This window comes from Bombina bombina, chromosome 8 (genome assembly GCF_027579735.1).
Source record: "Bombina bombina isolate aBomBom1 chromosome 8, aBomBom1.pri, whole genome shotgun sequence".
In the NCBI taxonomy this organism is placed as follows: domain Eukaryota; kingdom Metazoa; phylum Chordata; class Amphibia; order Anura; family Bombinatoridae; genus Bombina; species Bombina bombina.
Genome location: NC_069506.1, coordinates 34,637,091 through 34,653,738, shown reverse-complemented (window position 1 = coordinate 34,653,738; position 16,648 = coordinate 34,637,091). Strand labels below are relative to the sequence as shown.

At 34.5% G+C, this 16,648-nt stretch overlaps 1 protein-coding gene across 3 annotated transcripts in view; it reads right to left on the bottom strand.

Moving 5' to 3' along the window:
* Window positions 1–15,605, bottom strand: part of PAX7 (paired box 7) — a 162,517-nt gene extending 146,912 nt beyond the window's left edge. The window contains exons 1-4 of one of the 3 annotated variants that reach the window (XM_053690271.1): window positions 15,002–15,605; window positions 13,285–13,520; window positions 12,941–13,067; window positions 11,860–11,994 (exon numbers count right to left, since the gene is read on the bottom strand). In XM_053690271.1, coding sequence (XP_053546246.1) covers window positions 11,860–11,994; window positions 12,941–13,067; window positions 13,285–13,520; window positions 15,002–15,086 — 583 coding nt within the window. In that variant the 5' untranslated portion in view covers window positions 15,087–15,605. Of the gene's footprint in view, window positions 1–11,859; window positions 11,995–12,940; window positions 13,071–13,284; window positions 13,521–15,001 lie in introns of all 3 variants that reach the window. The other 2 variants (XM_053690270.1, XM_053690272.1) reach the window with 2 other exon arrangements.
* Between the last annotated feature and the right edge of the window lie 1,043 nt (window positions 15,606–16,648).

Below are 16,648 nucleotides of genomic sequence, written 5' to 3'. Positions count from 1 at the left end.
CGAAGGTGGGCGGACAGCTTCGCGAGTTGAGAAGCTGTCCATCCGCCATTTAGTACATGGAACCCTTAGTCTCAACTTTACATGAGTAGTAGAATTTTTCCTGACAAATTTCAAAGCTATGTCTATTTCCACTCCTTCTGTATCATGTGACAGCCATCAGCCAATCACAAATGCATTTATGTACATTCTGTGAAGTCTTGCACATGCTCAGTAGGAGCTGGAGACTCAAAAAGTGTAAATATAAAAAGAGGGTGCACATTTTGTTAATCAAAGTAAATTGTAAAGTTGTTTAAAATTGCTGCTCTATCTGAGTCATGAAAGTCTAATTTTAACTTGAGTGTCCCTTTAATTATCAACTTGAACTGACTTTGTTACAAAGGAAGACCTTAACAACTAAATGGCAAATACAGAATAGACCCTTAAACATTATTTATTTGTAGCTGAAATAACCTTTAGCAAAATATTATTTTGTACAAAATATTTGGTAGAAAATATTCTAACACAATGATATACATTTCTGATAACCCTTAAAGGGATATGAAACCAAAACATTTTCTTTTGTGATTCAGACAGAGCATACAATGTTTAAAACATTTCCAATGTACTTCTATCATTAAATTTGCTTCCTTTCCATGATATTCTTTGTTGAAGTGATACCTAGGTAGGCATCTGGAGCACTAAATGACAGGATATAGTGCTGCCATATAGTGCTCCAGAAATGAGCCGGTGTTCTAAAGTTAGTTGTCTACCGCGTAGGAATGTGACTACTGCGTCACTTCCGGTGACTTTAATCAGCTGCTGTAGGTTTGCGCCACTCACTGCTCATGCGCTAGAGGCCCAACCTCCTACAAACAGCTGTTTAAGGCAGAATAGGTGACAATAGGTTACTTGAGAACATTGGTGTTGTAAAGTAAGTTGTCTACCTCGCAGGAATTGCCGCCTGATCGCTCTGTCCTCTCCATAACACAGATTTTATTTTGCAATAATTTTGAAATAGTTTTTACTTGCTGTATTTAGTTCCTTTTTCGCCGTTCTATACCTTTATAGCAATATCACAAATTAGTCAACGCTGTACCGTGCTGTATTTTTGTGTTTTCTGAATGATCATTTCCTAAAGCCTCAAATATAATCCTCAGACGTTTTTACCTCGTTATGAATTATCTTCTTGCTTCCACCAATGTGTAATGGAGGCTTTAGGAAATGATCATTCAGAAAACACAAATATACAGCACGGTACAGCGTTGAGTAATTTGAGATATTGCTATAAAGGTATAGAACGGCGAAAAAGGAACTAAATACAGCAAGTAAAAACTATTTCAAAATGATTTCAAAATAAAATCTGTGTTATGGAGAGGACAGAGCGATCAGGCGGCAATTCCTATGCGCTAGACAACTTACTTTACAACACCAATGTTCTCAAGTAACCTATTGTCACCTATTCTGCCTTAAACAGCTGTTTGTAGGAGGTTGGGCCTCCAGTGAGCGCTGTTTATTGTGCATTAAACATGCGCAGAGAGCGCCACAACCCTCCAGCAGCTGACTACACGTCACCGGTAGTCAAATTCCAATGGTAGGCATCTTAATTTAAGACACCGGCTCCTAAGCATATATCACTGCTTTTCAACAAAAAATACCAAGAGAATTAAGGAAAATTGACAATAGAAGTAAATGAGTATATTGTTTAAAATATCGTGGTCTATCTGAATCCTAAAATAAAAATTATGAGTTTTAACTCTCTTTAAAACAAGATTTTGTACATATCTGGATTAAAACATTTTTTTTTTTGGAGATTCAAGACAGAAAACTTTAAATTCCAGGTCTAATAAATAACAAAGACATTATTTAATTAAAATTAAATTGTTATATATGCATAGAACATGTCTACCAAGCACTGCAGTGCAAAATATCAGTATAAAACCAATTGTTTTGTTAACATTAGAGTTTTTTTTGGTCAAAACAGTGCATGGTACACTCTCCCAAAACCCTAGTTAGTAAAAACATTGCTTTCCGTTTAAGATACTAGTTTCACCCTCTTCCTAATTAAGTGTTATTCAACCTCCAAGCTATATAATGCAGTCAGTTGTTTAAAATAAATAAATAATAATAATTCTACCGTTTTAATTTTTAACCAATGTCACTGCTATTTTTAGGACCTTAGCATTACATTTGGCTACCAGTGACATTGATTGTAAAAAAACATTTATTTTTTTTGTTTACTTTTAAAGCTTAATTCAGGGATTTGGAGTCCTGTGCTTGTAAAAAAAAATAATCAAATATTGGGTGTAAAATGGTTAGAAACATAGTTTTGTTCAACCCTTTCATACCTGAAACTTGCTATCAGTAGCTAACTGTAGAACGTTTGCAGGTGGAGTGTATAGGACTTGAAATCCTTGATTTTAAGTCAGATTGAATTAACATATCATTTTTAGTTATTGGTAGATATCCAACTTACTGAATCTATAATAGCCAGTAAGCTATTCTTGTTCAATGTTTAACTTGGTATAACTTTGAATATTCAAAACATTTGGTAGAGATGAATTTACCCTGTTACATTTACAGTTTACAGGTTTTCCTCCAAGTCCCCTATTTCACCTGCTAATAGACGGTGAATAACTTCATAGTTTGAATAGGCCTTAGTGTTTTAAGTTTCTAATAGAAAATTGGGCTTTTAAATTTCTAATAGAAAATTATGGTTTTCCTCAAAACTTTTCTATCATTTACAGAAAGTGAGAATTAAATGAGTTCAGTCTCTTCAGATAAGTTGGTTCCTAAAATCTGGATGTAAAATGCCTCAGACCATGACTGCTGTAGCTACATATATTGGCCATTAAAGGGACACTGAACCCAAATTTGTTCATTTGTAATTCAGAAAGAGCATGCAATTTTAATCAACTTTCTAATTTACTCCTATTATCAATTTTTCTTCGTTCTCTTGCTATCATTATTTGAAAAAGAAGGCATCTAAGCTTTTTTTTTGGTTTCAGTACTCTGGACAGCACTTTTTTATTGGTGGATGAATTTATCCACCAATCAGCAAGGACAACCCAGGTTGTTCACCAAAAATGGGCCGGCATCTAAACTTACATTCTTGCATTTCAAATAAAGATACCAAGAGAATGAAGAAAATTTGATAATAGGAGTAAATTCGAAATTTGATTAAAATTTCATGCTCAATCTGAATCACGAAATTAAATTTTTGGGTACAGTGTCCCTTTGATACTACCTATGTCCTTTCTCTAGGGATCTCTAGCAACGTCTGAAATGCAGTAGCTGCTGTATAAACTGTTATTGAGCCCATAGATTGCTAAAGAGATTTACAGGAATCTCCGGCTGTCACTGTGAGTTCCAGGGATGGTGAGGGGCATCCTTATGACTTGTCCAAGTTGTCTAAAATATTCACACAGGATTAGAGCAGCACTTGCTATATTGGTGCTAACTGCTGTTATACCAGTCGCTGGGTCCCTGGGGAGCCATTGGTGGCCCTTGGTTTATACCCCCAAGCAAAGCACTTATAACTGAATAATTATTATTTATCAGAGGTGGTATTTTGTGTTTTACAGCTTGATACATGTAACAATACTCTTGTGAGTTAAACTAATAAACACACAGAGGTAATAAGACATAGACAATGGTACAGAGACAGACACACAAACACTGTGAGTATCAAGAGAGAGAAAGTCTCTAACAAGGAGACAACTAGATAATGAGACGCCCTCAGAGATAAAAACATGCTCACACAGCAGTAGATAGAACAGCCACATAGCCACACAAAGACATGTAAATACATAGGCAAAGGGAGCACATGCAGAGGGACACAGACACACACATTTGTTAATTTCAAAGCTTGAATATTTCATATTTCTTTTTATTCCCTTTATCTTTTTTTTTTACTCTTCCCTAAATCTAATATTTCCTATAATTCCACCAGTCCATCTATTTCCTGTCTTTCTACACTCTCACTGGCTCATGTCATATAACCAGTGTCCTCTTCATGTCCTGGAATAAATATCTCTCTGTCTCTATAATTCTCTTATAATTCATTATTTCCTGTCTACATCTTCTCATTCCCCACCTTTATCTTGCTATGTGCAGTAGTCACACACACATCTCACTGCTTTATAGGTCTCATATTCTGTCTCATTCCTCATCTCTACATTCTGCCTTATAATTCTTGTTTCTCTGTCTCTTTTTCACTGAAGCTTCATTGTCCCCTTTGTAATCTCTTTCTTTCATTCATTTGTCCTGTCTCATTCTCTTGCCTTTATCTCTATGTACTATCATTTGCAATTTAGTATCTGTTTCTGACCCATTCCCGATCATTCTGTCATTCTCTCTCTTTCTCTCTGTAATTTCTAACATTTCTCTGTGTTTCTACCTCAGCCAGTATATCTCATAATTTCCCATGGTTTCTACTTGTCTCATTCATTCCCCATCGCTCTCCTTGTCTCTCTGTCATATTTAAACATTTTATTTTCCTTATCTTCCTCATTCATACTCATATTGTCTCTCAGTCTCATTTCTTTCCATTCTCTCTGTCTCTCTTTCTCTCTCTTGGTCTCTCTCCCTCTCTCTCTCTCTCTCTTACTCACACACACTCTTTATCACTCTCTTCCTCTCTCACAAACACACACACTCTTTATCTCTCTCTTCCTTTCTCTCTCTCTCTCTCTGTCTCTCTTTTATTCTCCTCTACGCCTCACTCTCTCTCTCTCTCTCTCTCTCACACACACACACACGCTCTATCTCTCTTTTTCTCATTCTCTACTCCATATTCTTCTCTCTTTCTCATTCTCAAACCCATATTCTTCTCTCTCACTCTCTCTCTCATTATCCTCTACCCTTTAAACTTCTCTCCACCCCCTCTCTCTTTCTGTCTTTCTCATTCTCTTCTACCCCTTATTCCTCTATTTCCTCTACCTCTAACTCTCTCTCTCTTTATCTCTCTCTCTCTCTTCCCTCTCCCTTTCTCTCTCCATCTCTCTCTCTGTCTCTTTATCTCTCTCCCTCTCCATCTCTCTCTTTAGCTCTCTCTCTCTCTCCTCTCTCCCTCTCTCTCTCCATCTATCTCTCTCTTTATCTCTCTCTCTCTCTCTCTCTCTCTCTCTCTCTCTCTCTTCTCTCTCCCCCTCTCTCTCCATCTCTCTCTCTCTTTCCCGTCACACTTGATTTAGGAACAGTTTATCTTGCAAACATTTGCCTATTTTGCTAATGTATACCGGCTTCTCCCGGCTACTCATTCCCAAAAGCCAATGTTTGCCTTTGTAATTGTTATCTGTGTTTATTGTTGTAGCTCATTTGTCTCAGGCTTTCTTGTGACATGTAAGCTGCATGTGCACCCAGACACAGGCCTTCTCCTGGGTTTGTGAATATGATACACACAGAGCCTCTGCCCAAAGCTTCCTCCACCTCTCCTGCTCCTATTATTTAAATGATAGCACTCACAAATCCCAGGCTGAGTTGTGTTTGATTACACTGGCAACTTTAGGTAATCCTCTGACTTAATGAAGTGTCTATTGCTTTCCTCTAAACATACAGAGAGCTGAGTCTGTTGGTTTAATCCCAGCAGATGTTAACCCTCTCTTGCTGCCAAGGGGTTAATCACAACAGATAGCCAATGATTACATATTGGTTGTGACAGATCTCTTTTGAATCTGGACTACAATAGTTTTAGTAGTTCAGCTTGGCACTTAGATAGTGATCTACTGGTGATTGGAGCTCACTGGCAGATTAAAAGGCACAATGGGTTAACTGTTGCGTCTAGATTTCCTCTCTGTCAATCAAGGGGTTAATCATTGCACTACCTGATAAAGCTGTGCACGCACTTACTTTCGGCAGGTGTAACACCAAAACTATGTTTCAGAAGTAGGTGATTTATTTACCTTTTAGCACATTAATTTACCCCTAGAGTCTAATTATATTTGGCAGCTACCTATCCACAAAACAACTCCCCCCCCCCCAACATATGCTGGAAGCCACATTAGGAGCGGTTAGTGGCAAATTAAATCGTTCCCTTCCCACATAGACTTAGAAGTGCCCCCTGTCAGCTCACATCCCCAGCTTTACCTCTGCCCCCGTGTCCCTTCTGTAACCGGATCTGCCCATCCTCTTTGACTCTAAAGCAACTGATTAAACTTAATTTTAAACACATGTTCTGACGTTACGGACAGTTACAGATTCTTCTGATGGTCAATGTGACCTTCAATATATGCTTAAGACACGCGCCTGAGGTCAAATCTAGAATTTGTAGAGAAATAGCACAAAATCCTAATTGTTTTTAAAAAAAGTTTTGGGCAAGATGTGGTTATTTTTAATATGCTATTAATTTTCTATGATTATTTGCATTACTATTTCAAAAATAATATGTGTGTATGTTCTATCTGTCTATTCCCCGGGTAGACTAATTTGTGTATGTGCCTGGATATGTGATAATGTGTTGTATGTATGTGCGAGTGAGTGTGAGAGTAAGTGAGTAATTTAATGTGTGAGTGTGTAAGAGAGAGAGAGAGAAAGAGTAAATTACATTTGCGTGTGTGTTTGTGCGTGTAAGAGTGAGTGAGAGAGAGAGAGAGAGAGAGAGTAAATTCAATTTGTGTGTTTGTGACAGAGAGAGAGAGAGAGAGAGAGAGAAAGAGAGAGTACATTCAATGTGTGTGCTTGACAGAGAGAGAGTAAATTAAATTTGTGTGTTTGTGACAGAGAGAGAGAGAGAAAGAGAGAGTACATTCAATGTGTGTGCTTGACAGAGAGAGAGAGAGTAAATTCAATTTGTGTGTTTGTGACAGAGAGAGAGAGAGTAAATTCAATTTGAGTGTGTGTGACAGAGAGAGAGAGAGAGAGAGTAAATTCAATGTGTGTGTGTGTGTGTGACAGAGAGAGAGAGAGTAAATTCAATGTGTGTGTGTGTGTGACAGAGAGAGTAAATTCAATGTGTGTGTGTTTGAGAGTGTGACAGAGAGAGAGAGATTCAACGTGTGCGTTACATCTAGCTCCTTACTCCGCGATGCGTGTGACAGTGTGTTTATGTGTGTGTGTGTGTATGTATTTGTGTGTGTGTTGTGTGTGTGTTTATGTGCATTTTGTGTGTGTATGTATTTGTATGTGAGTGTGTGTATGTGTGTGTATGTGTGTATATACATTTTGTGTGTGTATGTATTTGTATGTGTGTGTGTGCGTGTGTGTATGTGTGTGAGTGTGTGTATATGTGTGTGTATATGTGTATGTGTATTTGTATTTGTGTGTGTGTGTATGTGTGTGTATTTGTGTTTGTATTTTTGTATGTATGTGTGTATGCGTGTGTGTATGTATTTGTATGTGCGTGTGTGTGCGTGTGTGTATATGTGTGTGTATATGTGTATGTGTGTTTGTATTTGTGTGTGTGTATGTGTGTGTATTTGTTTGTATTTTTGTATGTATGTGTGTATGCGTGTGTGTATTTGTGTGTGTGTATTTGTGTTTGTATTTTTGTGTGTATATGTGTGTGTGTGTGTATATGTGGGTATATGTGTATGTGTGTAAAACGGTGAGATGGAGTGAGTTTGTGTGTCACAGTGTGTGTACAAAAGAGGGTATGCTGTAGGATTTGTGCATGTGTGTGACAGACATTGACAGAGTGTAAATCTAACCCTATAAAACTGATTTACCATGCATTACAAAAACACCAGCATCTCATCACTAAAGTGTTAAAATCCAACAAATAATATTAATTAGCAATAATCAAATGAGCGCATATTTAACAGCAGCTAAAGCTGAGCTGTGTATATTAGCCCTGGGCTGGCTAAAGTGAGCTGTATAAAGATGAAAGTGCAAAGAAATAAAAGCTCCATTTAATCTGCCTTAAAACCTTCAACTTAACGTTTGTGCTGCAAACTCAGAGAGTGAGCAATCATTGCGGCTAAATACATTCCTTGCAGTGCCCAAAGCTATTACACCAGTGTCCTACACAGCAAACCATTCAGAGGACACAGTTTTCATTACCAGCCCTAATAAGTCTTAGTATTATTAAATGCCAAAGAGATGATGAGTACTTGAGCAGGGAGGGAGATAGAAAAGGAGCTTTTAACAATATCTTGTACAGACTTCCCGCAAAGATCCGAGACATTTATCAAATAAAGAACAAAACTAGTTACAAACATGCAGTGTATTGGCAAATATTTACTCAGCATTCTGTAAATATTTACATGAAATAATAACAACATTCTAATTATTTATTCATAGAATGAGCAACACCTGGAACTGCACTTTATCAAGCAATTAAATCACTAGTGCACCTGTATTAATCGTAGAAATAAAACTCCAGCTTGCAAAAAATGCTCTTACTGTATAATTAATAGTGATTTAAAAATAAAGTTTAAAGAAATAAGAAAACTATTTATATGTCCTAGATTATTAATAACGGATAATGCTGTTAAATAATTGATCTATCTATCTATCTATCTATCTATCTATCTATCTATCTATCTATCTATCTATCTATTTTATCTATCTATCTATCTATCTATCTATCTATCTAGCATGCCCTTTCCATAAAGATAGGGTACTTATTTTTTTACTTATTTTTACGATATATATATATATATACATACATACACAAATATATATATAAACTTTGCCACTGAATATGATATGCAACGGGTATTTTGTTAAATTTGTTTCTTAAAATACATTTTATAATCAACAACAATATATGTATTTTTTTGGTTGCAAACTATATAGAAATAAATCACTTAGCAACCTTTATTTCCACAGGAAAGGGATTATTCTTAAACTATTTTATAATGATTTTGGTAATATAAATCTAAAAAATTTAAATGTCAAAAAAAAAAAAGAAAAAAAAAAAGAGATAGGGTCTATAAATAAAAGGGGTCTCACACAATAGCTCTAAAGGTTCTAAATGAACAATCAGTATTTCCAAACCAGTATACACATATTGAATTGAGGAAGATTATTCTCTGCATACAGACGGCCCTATGATATTACTAAACTTGCACACAGCAGGGAATTTTGAATAACTTATCCCCTTTTCTTTTCTTTTGTGCAAAGTTTTCTCCTCTTTGCAGGTTTTTGAATGAGAATGAGACACTCGTTGCCCCCCTTTCCTCTCTGTGTTTAGGGGGGTGACTTTTTCTCTCTCGCTGTTTGCCTTTGTGGTCTGCGATCCTGGCATCTAACACTTCAATAAGGAGTTGGGTCTTTTGTGGCCCAAGTTCACCTTCAAGTTTACAATTGGTTCTGTTGGCAGACGGTTCGCCTTTGTGCCCCAGATTCACATTCGCTCATTATGGTACTACTCACTACTTTGTTCTGGGCTTGGAAATTAATTTAGATTTCATAGAAATGGCTTTATTTTTCAAAAATAGATTTAGTTTATATCCATTAGGCATGGATATATCTCAAAAGAATAGACAAAACACAGATAATATTTAAAAAGTATTTAAATATTTATTTAAAATGTTAAATAAGAAAACTATATGTGTGTATATTATATATATATATATATATATATATATATATATATATATATATATATATATATATATATGTATACACACACACACACACACATATATATATATATATATATATATATATATATATATATATATATATATATATACATATACTCACACACGCATACAAAAAATACACATAGAAAATGTATTATAGAGTTAAGTGAAGGTGTTTGCAGTCTGTTTATTTAGTGAGTAAATAAAATAAAATTGTAATAAAATTAAAACATATGGCAGAATTTGTAACAAAAAAAACCCCTGAAACAGAAGAGAATAATAAGCTATATAGGATGTTTTCTGATAGTATTTATCTAACTATTTGTAATAAATGGACGTTGTGTTAACTATATTACCCCCCCCCTCTCTCTCTCTCTCTCTCTCTCTCTCATATATATATATATATATATATATATATATATATATATATATATATATATATATATATATATATATATATATATATATATATACATACACACACACTGAGAGAAGCATATATATATATATAATTTCATTTTCTATATCTCAATAAATCATGCCAACTACAGTGTTACATCACAGCTAGCTTTTTTTAATATATGAATCAGAAACCAAAACATAAATATATGGAATTGTTGTATCTAAGGTGACAGAATCCAACCAGATCCCATTGTTCTAATCATTATTGATTGCTCAAACTGGTCACTGACATTCCAGGTTTCATGGGACCATTTAGAAAACAAGAAAATCTGTCTAACAAATTAATTCAGCCACCAGATATAGTCCCCTTCAGGTTCACTATAAATAATTGATCAAGCTTGAACGTTAAATACACCCAAGTGACAACTTACCGCTGGGAAAGTCAACCTTTCATATAATAAGTGGTGTCACTCCATATATGGTATAAATATTTCTCAAAATAGGCGCAATATATAATAACAAGAAATATATATATATATTTACAAAATTGAATATACATGAAAAATATGCGATTACATGTGATTGTGTTTTCAAGAATGCTAAAATACAAATTATTTACCCAGTACAATACGTATTTAAAATTTATTTAAAGAAATTAAAGCTTAAAATAAAATTTACATTGTATACCTTAAAAAAATAAATTAAAAAATAGTGACCCTTATATCCTAAAAATGTGCAATACTTCACAGTAGCACAAATAACGTGTTATATAGGTGTGTGTGTATACACACTATATATATATATATATATATATAGATATATATATATATATATATATATATATATATATATATATATATATATATAAATATACACACACATTCTGCATCGCATATCATAAATCATAAAATAATAATAAAAATACCAGCAGAGAAAACCAGGATGTTCTATAGAGATTTGCATATATGCCAGAATTTACACAAGTGATGTCATCAGACAACAAATCCCTAATAAAGATAAATTCCTAAATAACTAATCTCAGTGTTTACCTGAATGAAAGGATTTTTCACCCGGAAAATGACGTAAAGGAACAAAATATAAATCTATGGATGTATTTTTTGGTTGAGGGATATTCTATGATTACAGCCCAGTGTGAAATAATTGTAAAAATAATCTCTTATTTTTTTATTTTTACTTTCTTGTCATGTAATTGCATCTATATTCCATCTTTCTTTCTTTCTTTCTTTCTTTCTTTCTTTCTTTCTTTCTTTCTTTCTTTCTCTCTCTCTCTCTCTCTCTCTCTCTCTGTCTCTCTTTCTTCTTTTATCTCTCTCTCTCTCTCTCTTTCTTCTTTTATCTTTCTCTCTCTCTCTTTCTTCTTTTATCTTTCTCTCTCTCTCTCTTTCTTCTTTTATCTCTCTCTCTCTCTCTTTCTTCTTTTATCTCTCTCTCTCTCTCTCTCTCTTTCTTCTTTTATCTTTCTCTCTCTCTCTTTCTTCTTTTATCTTTCTCTCTCTCTCTCTCTTTCTTCTTTTATCTTTCTCTCTCTCTTTCTCTCTCTCTCTCTCTCTCTCTCTCTCTCTCTCTCTCTCTCTCTCTCTCTCTCTCTCTCTCTCTCTCCCTCTCTCTTTCTTTCTTCTTTTCTCTCTCTCTCTCTTTCTTTTTTTTCCCTCTCCTTTTCTTTCCATTTTATTTTCCATAACTTTTCATTTGGAACATTTATGTTTTTTTCTCTCCCACGTTCCTTTTATGGTTTTCATATATTTTATTTTAGGATATTCTCAAAACCTTATTACAAATCACAAATCATTGCTTATATTGGTTTCCTAAAGATATCTATATGTATATCTAATAAATCTATCTATCTAGCTATCTATCTATCTATCTATACATTCCCTCATCTCAGTTCAGTCCCAGGCTAATATTATATCCCCCAAACCCCTGTAGTTTGTACCTTTATCCCCCAGAATCCCGTCAATACTGTGCTTGGTTTTCTTGTCCCCCTCTTCCTCCTTTTTGTCACAATCTTCATCGTCCTCTTTCTTCCCGAACTTGATTCGCAGGACTCGACTAATCGAACTCACTAAACCTCGGACATTGAAAGACACAGGAGGGGAATATAAGTTGAAACTGACAAGGGAAATGGGGCAAATAGCTACACAGGGAGGTCAGATTCATATGACACTAAATAAAAAAGAGGATCTGGTCCCCAAAAAATGCAAAAACTATTAAAAAACACTATCAATCTAATTCTATGACACAGGGACTCCTATAGCTGGATACTTACAAATAATAGCACAGTGCAATTTACTAATTTCGTAACTTAAACGAATTAAGCAACAAATTTCATTAGACTTTTAGCAAGTGGTAAATTCAATTTAATATTAGTTTCAGCAAGACTTGTTTATGGAAAACTACTATGAGATAGATTGTTAATCTGTTTAAAAATAAATCAATAAAATGTTCACAATATATTTTAGGTAAACATCTTGTCAATTCGGTTGTCCTATCATTTGTTATTTTACTGTATGTGTGTTACTTTTTTCTCGTTAGTAATTATTTTAAATTAGCGTTATCCTTTGTTTTTTTGTGCCAGGAATAAACTCGCAATTTAGATAAATTATTGAACACTTTGGTTAAAATATTTGAATGACAATTTACAGAGTTATATATATATATAATATATATATATATATATATTAATAAAATAATAATATATATATATATAAAATATATATATTATATATATATATATATATATATATATATATATAAAATATACACACATATACATATATGTGTGTGGACACAACCCCCCCCCCCACAACACTATACATATATCAATATAATGACTATAAATATATATTTAATATCAAAATGAATGTGCTTAGAATACTTGATGTTTATTCCTCTTTTGTACGATAAGTAAATACAACTGTTGATAGGTACGTGTTTTCAGATGTTACCACTAATCACTATGTTTGTGCATTAACCCCTAGGCAATGTGAAGTGTCATCCATGGTCCCTGTGCTCACCTGAGGGGACAGAGCTCCTGTCACAGTGCCCATCCTTAAGCAGCCTGTCCCGAATTTCCCAGCTAAACATTCCAGGATTTTCTCTCTTGTATTCCTCAATTTTTTTCTCTACATCGGGAGTGGCTACCTGCTTTAATATCCAAAGGAATAAAGTATTTTAATAGAAAGAATCAATATATATAATGTATAGTACATGCTAAATAATATCAGATTAAAATATAAAGGGTTGAGTGCATGAATGAAGGAATAAAGATAGATAGATGATAGATGGATTGATAGACAGACTATGCGAATGTTAACTATTTGTGTCATTATATATCTCAGTCAATTTTGTGGGTACTCACCCTGGGCTTGCTGCCTCCAATGGCCCCAGGCCGGATGGACCCAGTCTCTTGGTACCTGCAGAGGATTTTGGACACACATCCATGAGAGACCCTGAGCTGTCTTGAGATCACACAAGGTCTGATACCATGATGTGCCATCTCAACTATCTTGTGGCGGATGTGGTTGGGCAAGGGTCTACCATTAATGAAGACCCCTCCAAGCTGGTTCACTCTACCCTGGCCAAGGGGAGTAGAAACTGCATTTAAAAAAAAGAAGAAGAAGAAAGAGAAAAAGAAAGAGATAAAGATCCAGTTATGAGTGATACTTGCCAAATTAAAACACACACACACACACACATACATAATTATGGCGATCAGCTAATATGATACATTCTTAATAATGTATTAATATTTATTCGCTTAACCAACAGACATATTGAATTTTTTTTTTTTTTAAATATAAGTAAATGTTTATTAATAAAGTTTCCCTTAACTTTTTCCTACAACACACTTTGATAACAAATCTTCTCAAAGCCCCACAAAAAGGCCTTGCTATTTTATACACATATCTAGTATCCAAGAGTTATCACATCTCAGTTTGTTAATAATGCACAGTAACGAATTCAATGTCTATACAATTTTCTGGTCCTGCAGTTAGGGAGGCGACTAAAGCCTTAATCCCTCAAATATATCTCCAATTTGTTTAATATCTTGTAATATAGATCTAAAAGATTAGTGTAATTTTACAGCTTCACAAAGTGAATAAGTTGGATGCATAATTTGAGTGATAAAAGGGGAGAGGAGCAGTGCTTAGGACAGAGAGCTGGGGAAAATATTGCAGAATATCTGCTGATTTAATACCAATCATGCACTGCTAATTCAAAGTCACTTGGCTGCCATACACCCTAGATATATCATTACCAGCATAGAGCACTTAAAGTGCACATTTTACATTCAAGTGGCAATGAGCACACAGTAGCATTGGCTACTTAATATTCCCAGTCATGTTGTGCAAATATTGTTGTAATCCCTTGATCCCTTTTTTGCAGTCTGTTTTACTTTCAATTTCTACAGAAAAGCACTTCAATAAATCCTTCCAGCTTGTGTGTTTTGCAGTTTTGGGGAATGTTCACAGTTATATTTCCTACACTTGATCACGGATTGTATAAATCTGGATGTTAATAAGTGCATAAACCAAATGTGCATTTTTTTTTTAAAAAAAGTCAGATCAAAATATATTTATAATACTACTTACTATAATACTACTTAGACTGTGTTGGAAATAATCTGAGTGTAGCTGAGTGTAGCTAAAAAAATGTTAAAAAAGTTTATAAAACATTTTTATAAGTGTCATATAATAGTCTTAAAACTCTATTAACAAGGTAGGGGCATTCCCTCAGTTTACTGAAAGAAAAGTTAAAACCTTTACATAAACTTGTAAAATGATAGTGTGATATTTGTGGTCAGTTCTCCCCACTGACAGATAAAGGATTTTTGCATTCCACAGACACTTTCCCATAGCTGTATAATAATTGTTTAAGTGAAATATGAACACAAAGGAATGACAGCTGTTTGGTTAAAAAAAAGAAACCCAAACAACACAAGAATGTATTTGAATAGACATTTAAAAAAAATAGAATGAGTATTAGAAAATATTTGTATTGCAGAAAAATGTTATTAATATTGCAATTAATATTTTTTCTTCCTTTCTTTAGTAATTAGATATAGAAAGACTTACCTTCCAGAGGGAATCCTGTGCGGGGGTAATTCTGTCCTGGCCCAGGGCGCATCATTCTCGGTACAGAACCAGGGAGACTTGCCATAGGCAAAAAGGCGAATGAAGACACTTTCTTGGGAGCTGAACTCAAATACCCAAAAAAGAAATACAAGTCCTTGTCCCAAGTGTTTGGGCTGTGTGTGTCTTTCTGTGCAGTTTAGTCCCCAAACCAAATGCTGGGGGGAAAGAGCACTTAAAATAGGATTTCTAAAATAAAACTTTGAGAGAAAAAAGTTGCAGGATGTGGATGTGCCAAAGCACCGTTTGTAGAAAATCTGAAGAATCACTCAGCAGAATAATTCTGCCAGGAATATCTTGTTTTCCTTAGCTTTGTTTTTCTTGTACCCTGAAACTGGTGGATTTTTTAGGGACTGATAGACTCATCTGAGAGATTTGCAAGTTGTTAAAGTGGCCAACTTTTGCGCACTGGGTAGGAGGAGAGTTTGTGATTACTGATAGGTTCTCATCTGTTTCTTTTATTCATGAAGAGGGAAGGGACAATGTAATGGTTCTCTTGACCAATAGCAAGAGAGAAAACCCCATTGCACAGACTGGAATTCGTCTTTTTTTGTTCTTTTATTCCATTTACTCTCTACTTGCTTTGGATATGAGAGAAGGGGGAAAAAAAAATCAGTTTTATTTGGCTCCAAAAGCATGTAGGAGTAAAGAAGGGAAAAAAAAAATACAGATATAGAGGAATGGATTGATAGACACATAGAGGAAGAGAGAATGAAAGAGAGAGAGGAAGAGAGAGAGAGAGAGAGAGAGAGAGAGAGAAAGAGAGAAAGAGAGAGAGTGTGTGAGAGAGAAAGAAGGATGGGATATATGCAATAACATGACATTTACATATGTAATTAGTTAATTGCAATTCCCTTTTTAAGACAACTGATATTCTAGGTTACTAATTAGTATACTTTATACATGAGTGTAGTTTATGTGTGTTTTCTGGATCTTTTACGTTCTAAAGATTGAAGTCTTTTGCATTATTGAATCTTACAGGGGAGCAGAAATCAAGGTAAAGTGAAATCCAATTGTTTATACAACACGATTTATTTCTTAACTAGGGACAGGTACCTATATACACACTGCAGTAACTAGACACTAGTGCATAATACAGACAGTCCCAAAATAAAATGAACGAGACAGAACAATATGTTATCCAGTTCACTGGGTAGAGATCATATGGATATTCAGTTGCAAATACCTCTATATTATTTACTGTACTTTTCTTAATTTACAAAAAGACTGAGTATTCTATTCTAATTATTTAATTTTTTTCCCAGATGTTCTTGACAGCAGAAAATGAACACAGATTAAATTAATCATAAAAAATATTTCAAATCATTTTTAGCTTTCTAGTACATAAGTTTATTTTAAGGGAGTAAATTGTCTTTTTTTCCATAGAAAAAAAACATTTGGAATTGACATCAGTTTATCTGAATTAAATCCCAGGACAGACAGAAGTGTATCTGAAGACCTGGCAAGCAGCATATTGGGCACTTGGTATCTGGAGGTGCCAGGATTCAGGTGATCAGAGGACAATGGTGGTCACACATAGCACATAGATGAGCTGCCTAATTTGGGGGCTTCACACAGAAATGCCTCTCA